The sequence below is a fragment of the Anneissia japonica genome, unplaced genomic scaffold (genome assembly GCF_011630105.1).
Source record: "Anneissia japonica isolate Jap-2015-1 unplaced genomic scaffold, ASM1163010v1 scaffold287582_len102718_cov217, whole genome shotgun sequence".
NCBI classification, from domain to species: Eukaryota; Metazoa; Echinodermata; class Crinoidea; order Comatulida; family Comatulidae; genus Anneissia; species Anneissia japonica.
The window spans coordinates 93,999-103,596 of NW_022699493.1; the positions used below are offsets into that span (position 1 = coordinate 93,999).

The 9,598-nt window shown below is 32.5% G+C and overlaps 1 protein-coding gene across 1 annotated transcript in view; it reads left to right on the top strand.

Annotated features, from left to right (window-relative positions):
- The window catches only part of LOC117102993 (receptor-type tyrosine-protein phosphatase T-like), a 61,026-nt gene extending 53,037 nt beyond the window's left edge, over positions 1-7,989 (top strand). The window contains exons 27-36 of the mRNA XM_033243456.1: positions 1,052-1,221; positions 1,403-1,538; positions 3,388-3,537; positions 4,541-4,640; positions 5,109-5,182; positions 5,376-5,513; positions 6,877-6,999; positions 7,238-7,395; positions 7,642-7,777; positions 7,888-7,989. Coding sequence (XP_033099347.1) covers positions 1,052-1,221; positions 1,403-1,538; positions 3,388-3,537; positions 4,541-4,640; positions 5,109-5,182; positions 5,376-5,513; positions 6,877-6,999; positions 7,238-7,395; positions 7,642-7,777; positions 7,888-7,962 — 1,260 coding nt within the window. The 3' untranslated portion in view covers positions 7,963-7,989. The remainder of the gene's footprint in view (positions 1-1,051; positions 1,222-1,402; positions 1,539-3,387; positions 3,538-4,540; positions 4,641-5,108; positions 5,183-5,375; positions 5,514-6,876; positions 7,000-7,237; positions 7,396-7,641; positions 7,778-7,887) is intronic.
- The last annotated feature ends 1,609 nt before the right edge of the window (positions 7,990-9,598 follow it).

The following is a 9,598-nucleotide window of genomic DNA, read 5'->3' on the forward strand; positions in this document are numbered from 1 at the left end:
GCGCATGAATGGCGCCCTCTTGCTAAATTGGAAACTTTTGAACCTTGACCGACGCTTCTATTTGTTACGCGTAAATCGCGGAGAACGCTATCTTGTGTTTATAAGATCTTTGCTACGGCCTAGTAGTACGGTAGGGGGCGGCCTTCTGCCTGGCCGTAGGCCTGCATGTAAACTTGTTCCTTGAGTCATTCAATTCATTTTTTATCGCGGTGCACGATGTATTCGTGGCATAGAGATATAATAAGAATACTAGCGCGCTAACCGCAATGTATTCGATGTCCGAAATACGCAGAACTCTGTGTGTGTGTACCATCCAAGATGGCTGCCATAGATTCAGCCAATCAAATTTCGCCTAAGCACTATCAATTTACACCGAAAGTTCAGTACAGCTAGTTACCCGTATGTTTGAAACTCGAGCGTTGCGGTGAATGGGTGAATGTATACGATTTTATTTATTTTATTTTTGAATAAGATGCTCTACTTGGCCTCTTTTGGCTACGATAGTTTAATAATTTGTTATTATCAATACTAATTATCATTAAATGAAATAATAGTCAGAGGGCTTATTTATGGTAATAATATGTATACTAAGCCTGAAGGTGGCGCTTTCCTACGGTAGCCATCTTGGATGGTACACATACATAACTCTGCATTGCTTCGCCATCTTGTCAGCACTCTAGTTTTTTAATAGCTCTATGGTAATAATATGTATACTAAGCCTGAAGGTGGCGCTTTACTACGACGGCCATCTTGGATGGTACACATGCATTGCTGCGCCGTCTTGTCAGCACTCTAGTTGTTTAATAGCTCTATCATTCGTGGTGACAAATAAATGAGATTTTTTTTTTTCCACACGAACCTAAAAAAAAATCAAGCCAAGCGTCCACTAATAGAAAAATTAGTGGACGCTAGGGAATAGGCAAATAACATTGGGAGTTACAGTGATGACATCACGATTGACTTATAATAAAGTTATCTTATCTTATCTATATCGCACGTTTCCACTCTTTTCAATACATTTTAGTTCAATTACCTTGTTTAAATAATTTAGGGAGCAGGTGAAGAGGCAGAAATACGTCATGTACTACAATACCATTTTACTGCATGGCCTGATATGGACGTGCCAGCCTCACCAGCTCCTTTGCTGGAGTTCGTTTACCGAATAAAAAACTCTAAGAAAATTCTTTCCGCTGATACTGGACCAATTATAGTTCATTGCAGGTAATATTGGTTTCTTGTTTTGAAGTCACAACAACATTATTAAAAATGGTATATCTCTTAATTGCATTTAAAATCCTTAAACCATGCTATTTAAACATTTAACAAAATAACCTAGAGATAAAAGTTACTTTTTAACTTATGTTTACTTTTGAGTATATTAATAAACACTTTCTAATTGAAGTGCTGGAGTTGGAAGAACTGGAACTGTGATCACAATTGATGTAATGTTGGACATGGCCAAGGAGAAGAGAGAGATCGACGTTTTTAACTTTGTGAAAGTCATGAGAAATAATCGGTTTAACATGGTGCAAACCAAGGTATCATCAACCTATACCATCATCAGCATAGATTCTACATAATAATTATATAGAATCACGTCAATTTTTGATTTATCTAATTTCATAATTGTTTATTTAGTTTATGTTGTGGACCAGTGGCAGAGCTAGGATTTCTACGACAGCAGTGCTAGAGTTTTACTTTGGCTCCTTGCGCCACGCGAGGCCTGAGCCAGGGAGTGTTTGGAGGGGGTTCCCCTCCTAAATGAGAAAATATTTGGAAATAATACCACCGGTACACCACTAGATGCTCTTACAGGGCATCTTGACCTAAGAAAGTTGTTCGGTAATGCTAAATAATAATAATACAGTAAAAATAATAAAGGCTTGCACTGAAAAGCTTGTATCACCCGAAGGTGTTCTTCTACAAGGCTGTGATATTGATAAAATACTAAAAAGAAACACCTTTTACCAAACAATTTTTATAAAAGTAAACAAACAAATTCAAAAACTTACACCACTGGGTAATAACTGTTTAAATGAATAAACATTTGGTGCATTTTGAACTGCACTTTCAAGACTATTCCATAATTTGGCACCACGATATGAAAAACTTCGGTTTTTGTACTCCGATTTGGGTTTTTCCAAGCACAAGACATCATTAGATCTTGTATGGTATTTTTCTTCCTTAGGAGTAAATAATGTATGGTGGTGCTTGATTATGGAATATCTTATACAATGTAATAGCCTCATTTCAATACAATTGGTCTTCAAGTTTATTCCAGTTCAAGTTTTACAGGGCTTGTGTACTTGAGTCATATTTTCTTACTTTTGTAATTATTTTAGCTGCTCTGAAAAACACTTCTAGGTTGTAGCGATAATGGTAGCCTACAGACTTTGTAAAAGACAACATGTCGGTTGATGGTGTTTTTTTTAATTAATATTTCATCGGCATCCAAAACATTATTTTTTATATAGGCCTATAAAGTTCAGGCCAGGATTTGATACTAACGGTTTAAAATATTTTTTAAGAATCGCTCATAATTTCAACTACTGGGAATCCTCCTCCCTCTAGCACCGCCACTGTTGCCGCTAGGGTAATTATCACACGATATTGGAAAACATCAAAATGCAATTAAGAACTACTACTACTACAATAATTAAGGACCCCCTCCAATAAAGACTACCTCCAATTAAAGACCACTTTTCTTGAATTTGAAACCTGTCATAATGTAGTTCGTGCTCAATTACTCTCCAGGCTTCATTACTGAATCTCACTACTTTATGGTATCAGTAAATATAATTTAGGTTGTATTCAGAAACTTCAAAATAAGTGTGCTCGCCTTGTATGTTGCAGATCCAAACATTGTCATTGTCTTCAATCCTAGTTATATCTCCTGCCTGTCAATTTTCTTAACTTCTACCTATTCTCTCCTTTCTGTTTCTGGTTCCTGTCTTTTTGTTCCCAAATCCAACCAACTTGTTGGTGATAAATCTTTCTTTTCCTCTGCTCCAAAATTGTGGAATAATCTTCCCGTTTTCATCCGAAATGCTTGTAGTACTGAAGTCTTTAAAAAAGAAAAGCACACTTATTTCCTAAATAATCCTTTTTCTTACAATAAACCTTTTTCTTAGCGCCTTGTATCCTTTGGCAAAAGGCGCTATTTAAATTTCTATATTATGCCTACAGTATTATTATTTCTGTGGTTACATGTTACATTACAAGTCTTTTAGCTTTATTATTGAATTTGGACCCAAGCTGCTAAAGTCTTAGAAGGAGACCTGTATTCTAAAATAGAACAATGATGGTCTTGTATAACAAAAACTGAAAATATTTTGTTTATAATAATATCTTTGACCATGGTTCTAACTAGAGCATTTCTTATTTCAGGATCAGTATATATTTATCTATGAGGCTATTTTGGAATGTTTTTTTTGTGAACCTACACACATACCTTCAGAATCATTTACAGAATCCTTTACGAAAATCAAAGGGATGAAGAGTCAAATGGGCAAGACCATTATGCAAGAACAGCTCAACGTGGGTAGCGCTCACTCTTTAATGTTTATTCATTAAGTAATAATGGATCATTGCAAGCAAGCAAATCTAGGTGTGTAAACATGCAGTGGTGGGGCTGGGGGACAAGACTAGACGCCCTTTAGTCCGATGCACAACGAGGCCGTCAGATCAAAAATGGGGGGAAAATAACTTGCCTATCTAAATAACGTTGTTTTGACTACAATTTCCTAATATTATGGTCTAAAAGCACATTTTGGACTGTATAAGCCATAAAAACTATACCCGTGAACCCTACAAGGGAGTTTTTATTCTAGGCCGTCGGACCCCTTGTCAGCGAAGTTCTGGCACCACCGCTGTATACATGCACTTACACATTATTTCAAATCCAATATTAAGAGCTTGATATAGTATTACTGTATTTTGACACCATATTGGAAGGATATGTTTCAATGGACCTTTCCGCTATATATTGTTGCTAATGTCCCACAAAAAAGCACAAACATACGTATGTTTGTAGTGCGTTTTCAAACATACGTATGTTTGTAGTGCGTTTTCAAAAATACGTATGTTTGTAGTGCGTTTTCAAACATACGTATGTTTGTAGTGCGTTTTCAAACATACGTATGTTTGTAGTGCGTTTTCAAACATACGTATGTTTGTATGCGTTTTCAAACATACGTATGTTTGTAGTGCGTTTTCAAACATACGTATGTTTGTAGTGCGTTTTCAAACATACGTATGTTTGTAGTGCGTTTTCAAACATACGTATGTTTGTAGTTCGTTTTCTTAGAGATGTTCTGATTGGTCAGTTGTTAAGTTTGATTGACATTTCGGAAAGGACTATTTCGTACCCATTACTATTAAGCCAGTAACTGGAGATATTATCAGCACAGTCAAGGGGTAACACCAGTGGGGGTCATTGGCCAGCTCCACTCCAACACCATTACAGGAATCATAATTATCCTCAGTTGATTCTATTGTATTTATGTTATATTTTAACTTTTTATGTTTTTTTGCATAACAGACCCTGAATGCCCTCGTACCACTTCCAACACCGGATAAAACTAAGGCAGCGAATGATCCAGCAAACTCCGGAAAGAATAGATATCCACGTATAGTTCCAAGTATGATAAAAACAAGCATTGTACACAACTGAAAGTGTTTACTTTATTTTTTTTTTCATTTCAAACATATTTATACAGGATTAAAACATATCAGGTGGCTGTTTTTTATATAGTCCTGTTCAAACTTATACTAGGGTTATATAACAAATATTATACGTCACACTTCAAATAAATATTATATATATCTAATAAAGCAGAAAAATAGATGGTAAAAGTGCGCTGCCAAAATTTTACACCGTTCAACATTTTGATTTATATAAGAAAACTGGGAAGATCAAACAGTGATAAAATCTGAAATATGGTGAAAGAATAAAATAACACATCATTACAGAAATATAAGTACGTAAATATACATCTCACACAGTCACAGAAGATGATTAACTACAGTATACGCTGATGATAGGCCTACTAATGGTAATAGCTAATTCCAATGCTGAATTATGCAGAGTATATTTTTTTTATATTTAGTGGACAATGCAAGACCCTTACTAATGACTACAGATGGAGATAGAAACAATTACATAAATGCTTCATTCTGTAAAGTGAGTACTGTAGTTGAAATAGTTTACTAGATAAAAAGAAATGGATTATGAAGCATTATTAGGATTGTATCCATGGTCATCGGAAAAAACCAACATGTTTACTGAATTACTTTTATTGCCAATAAATTTACCATAAATTAATTCATTAAGATTACTACACATATGTAAACATAAGAAGTTTGGTTATTTCTAGGGCTACGGACAACGGGGTGATAAATATTTAGTGACACAGGCGCCGATGACAAACACCGTGTCTGATTTCTGGAGAATGATCTATGACTACAGATTATACACAATTGTAATGCTGAACGTTGAGGATGCAGATGACAAGGTAAGTCACTTGTCATGAGCAGGTAGATAAAGTATAAAAATAACAATACCAACAATAACAATACAGTAGTTGCCTTGCTGACAAACCTAGTGAAATCAAATCTAAAATTGTATGATAATAATGTAGTTCTGAATAGTTGACAAGTTGCAACTGTACAAAACAAAAAGGGAATCCGGAGTAAAATCAAACAATGCTAAGCCTAATATAATTTAACCATATATTTAATTACATTCATTATACAAATATAATACAAGTAATAGAAAAAGAAAAACCAATCGTCTCGGTCTTTCTAAAATTAGTTTACCGTATTACAGTATTTCCTTTTCACTTTCTTTTCTTGTGCTACCGTATCTTTCCATTCCTGTTCCTACCTTCTACTATTCTACTAGCTTACCGTGTATTTTGTTACCTACTCTTTTATTATCTTTCCGTTCCTACCTACAGTACCTTCTTTCCTTCTTACTTAATTATCTTCCTTTAACATTTCTTAACCTTTACTTTCTTATATTTCCTTTTCCTTTTTTTTCTTCCACTCCTTTTTCTTATACTTTCCGTTTCTTTCTTTACTTGCTTTCTTTTATTTCCTTTTCCTTTATGTTTTCTCATATATATGTACATATATATATATATTATATATATAAATATATATATATATATATAATCTTTTCTTTCGCTTTTTATCATTCTTTCTTGTCATTTTTTCTTTCCCTTGGCTATTCTTTTTTTTCTTATAGTTTCTTCTTTTCTTATCTTTTGTTTTCTTTACTGTCTTATAATTCTTTCGTTTCTTTTTTGTCTTGTATCCTTTCATAGGTTTCTTTGACTATCCTTTAGTTTTCTTATTTTCATTCTTTTCTTCCCTTTTTCTTTCTATTTTTTTCCTAATCTTTTCTTTCTTTTCTTATAATTGTTTCTTTTCATTCTTATACCTTTTTGTAGGTTCTCGTTTTTTTTTTCTTTTTCTTTCTTATATTTTCTTTTCATTTCTTTTTATAATTCTATCTTTTCTTTCTCATACCCTTTATGTAGGTTTCTTGACTTTCCTTTGCTTGCTTATGTTTCTATATTTTCTTTTTCCTTTCTTATATTATTTTTACTTTTTACTGTCTTTTCCTTGTCTTTCTTTTCTTTTCTTTGCCTATTATCGTTTCTCTTTTTTTTTTAAATCAATTTGGGACCTCAGAAAAGTGGTCGTTAATTGGATGGGTTTTTAACCTATGTTCTATGCGAAGAGCATAAATAATTAATGTTAGCTCATGTTAATGGTAATTAATGTTATTGATTAATTTATATTTCAACTCTATCCACAAAAATACAATAACAGGCAAAGGCTGATTAAACTATCATCATTGTTTCTTTTTAGACTATTGGCATGTATATTCCCCTTGATCTCAAAGTCAAAGTGAGGATGGGCCCATTTGCTATTGAAGTTGAGAGTGTAAAAGAATGTAATTATGTTATAAAACGAACATTGCTGTTATCAAAGGTAATAATGTTTGTTGTACGGTACGAGGATCTTTTTATTAAGCTTCATTATTATTACTATCGTCATTACCTTCACCGTCATTATTGCCATAATACCATCATTATTACCATTTTCATTGCCATTACCATCATGCCTTCCTCATCAATACAAATTCGTATTTTAATTTCTCGTACTACAATATCTGACAAGTACATGATGAAATTATTATAAAACCTAATAATACATTTTTATTTTAAAGGATAATGAAAAACCACGGGAAATCCACCATTTTCAATATCTCGACTGGCCCAAAGATTTACAAAAGCCTCCATCCATGGAATCATTCTTTCAATTGCGTTCTGATGTTGAAAAGGCTCAGCGAATTAATCCCGATAGCATAATGGTCATTCATTGCTTGTGAGTATTCTCATACAGAGGGTACATCATTCATAACTGAACAAGATTCTTTGATAATTGTATTTAAAATAGAAAAAGAAGCATAACAGCAAAAAAGTACAGTATTACAGAGAGAACATCGTGTATTTTAACTCGCTAAAAATTCAAATGCAATTTTTATTGGCGTCATGTTTAATAATAGAAATAATTAATAATAATTAATTAATGTCCACATTCTAATGAAACCACTTTGATTTGCATTAACAGGGATGGTAGAAGCCGTAGCGGATCTTTCTGTGCAATGGACATGATCATTCAAATGATAAATGAGGAATCAATTATTGACGTCTTTCAGAATGTCAAAAAGATTAAAATTAGTTGCCCATGGATGTTCAAATCAAAGGTAGTTATTTAATTACTCGCATTTAAATATTTAATATGTAATTTAATTACTGTCATTTAAGATAGTAATTAATATTTAATATAATTTTTTTTTTCATTTTCTTGCAACAGGATCAGTATGAACTTTGCTACGAGATGGCACAAAGTTACTTGGACTCATTTAACATTTACGGAAATTTTAAATAAACAAGTTCAAGATTAAAGTACATTTTTCAAAAATGTACGTTACTAAATGTACATGGATCTTTGATAATAATGGCATGTTCTTTTTTGATACTTTTTGATAAATTTCAAACTGATCAAATTACAATCCTGAAAAGAGAAGATTGAAGATAGGAGTTGCCACAAATCTACTACAGTATAATATTTTAAGGGACACACCAGCATGACTGCATTTGTCATTAAATTGTGTTGTCAAAAACAAAAAGTCAAAATAAAACGTATACAACATCATGGAAGAATCTCCAAAATAATATCAACATATCAGTTTTATCAGGGAACCGTGCTTGTTTTATCAGTTCCAAAATCAAGTCATCTAAAAGAAACATAACATAAAAAAACAACATTGTATTATACATTTTATATAAAAAAAAAAACATTACATACACATAATAACAAACTGTGTACTCCCGATAAACTTCAAGCAGAATTTTGTAACATTAGAAAATTTATGTCATGGAATGGGTACCCTATAAAAGTTATTAACCATGTACTCAATAAATTAAATGAACCTAAATGTATACATAGCCCTACTGATGATAGCTTGATTAAGATCTGGGTTAGATTGCCTTATCTAGGAAAGGCTGGTGAATCCATTTTACGTAGATGCTTAAACAAAGTATAAAGAAACACTTAAAGAGGTAAAATTCATAACATTATCAAACCCCTAAGAAATATAGGAGCTCTGTTGTTTATCATTTTAAATGTCCAGGTTGTAATAGTGATTATATTGGTAGATACATATAGATGCTTAATAACTAGACTTAAATAACATATCTTCATGATCTGATAGTGTTATAAATGATCATATACAAAATTGTGAGGCATTCCAATAATGTTTTAGGTTTACAAGGTATACTTGAAAATGGTAATGTAGCCTGTAATGTAAGTAATAAATTAGGTTTAATATGTTCTAATACTGTACTAATATTATTGACAGTTCGCAAAATTGGTCTATACTATTGTTTAAAGAAGCGTTTGCTATACGTAGGCTACACCCATTGCTTAAAATTGGGCTGAAAGCTTCAACGGAAGTTTCTTTGTTTTTGTAGGTAGCTTTGATTTATTCATAGCTATGTCACCTACTAGGGGTAATGTTTTGATTGGTCAAACACTTTAGGTACTTGTGCATATAAGATTGCAAATATGGATAATTTTTAATTCCTGATGATGACATAATTCATGTCAAAATATTGAATCCCGATACGATGGCGTGCATTTTGATATTTAGACTATTTATTATACTATCTTGCACATAATTATCTAACTATACTTATAAAATAATTAAAATAATTGATTATTCCATATCGAAAATAAACAAATATAATGGATTCCGGATCTTTTTTAGAGAGTTATCATGCCATGCTATAATGTATGTAAAGGATGCATTAACAAAACATAATGAATACGATTTAATAATAATAATAATAATAATAATAATAATAATGCAAAGGCTTAAATATTCAAAATAAAGATTGTAGTAGTTAACGGATATTCCTAGTGGACCAATGGTAGCTGTAGTTATAAGACACATTTAACCTCATGCTATATAGTATAGTGAAAATCAGGGCCCCCGTGACCATTTTTCGGGGACCAAGGTGTG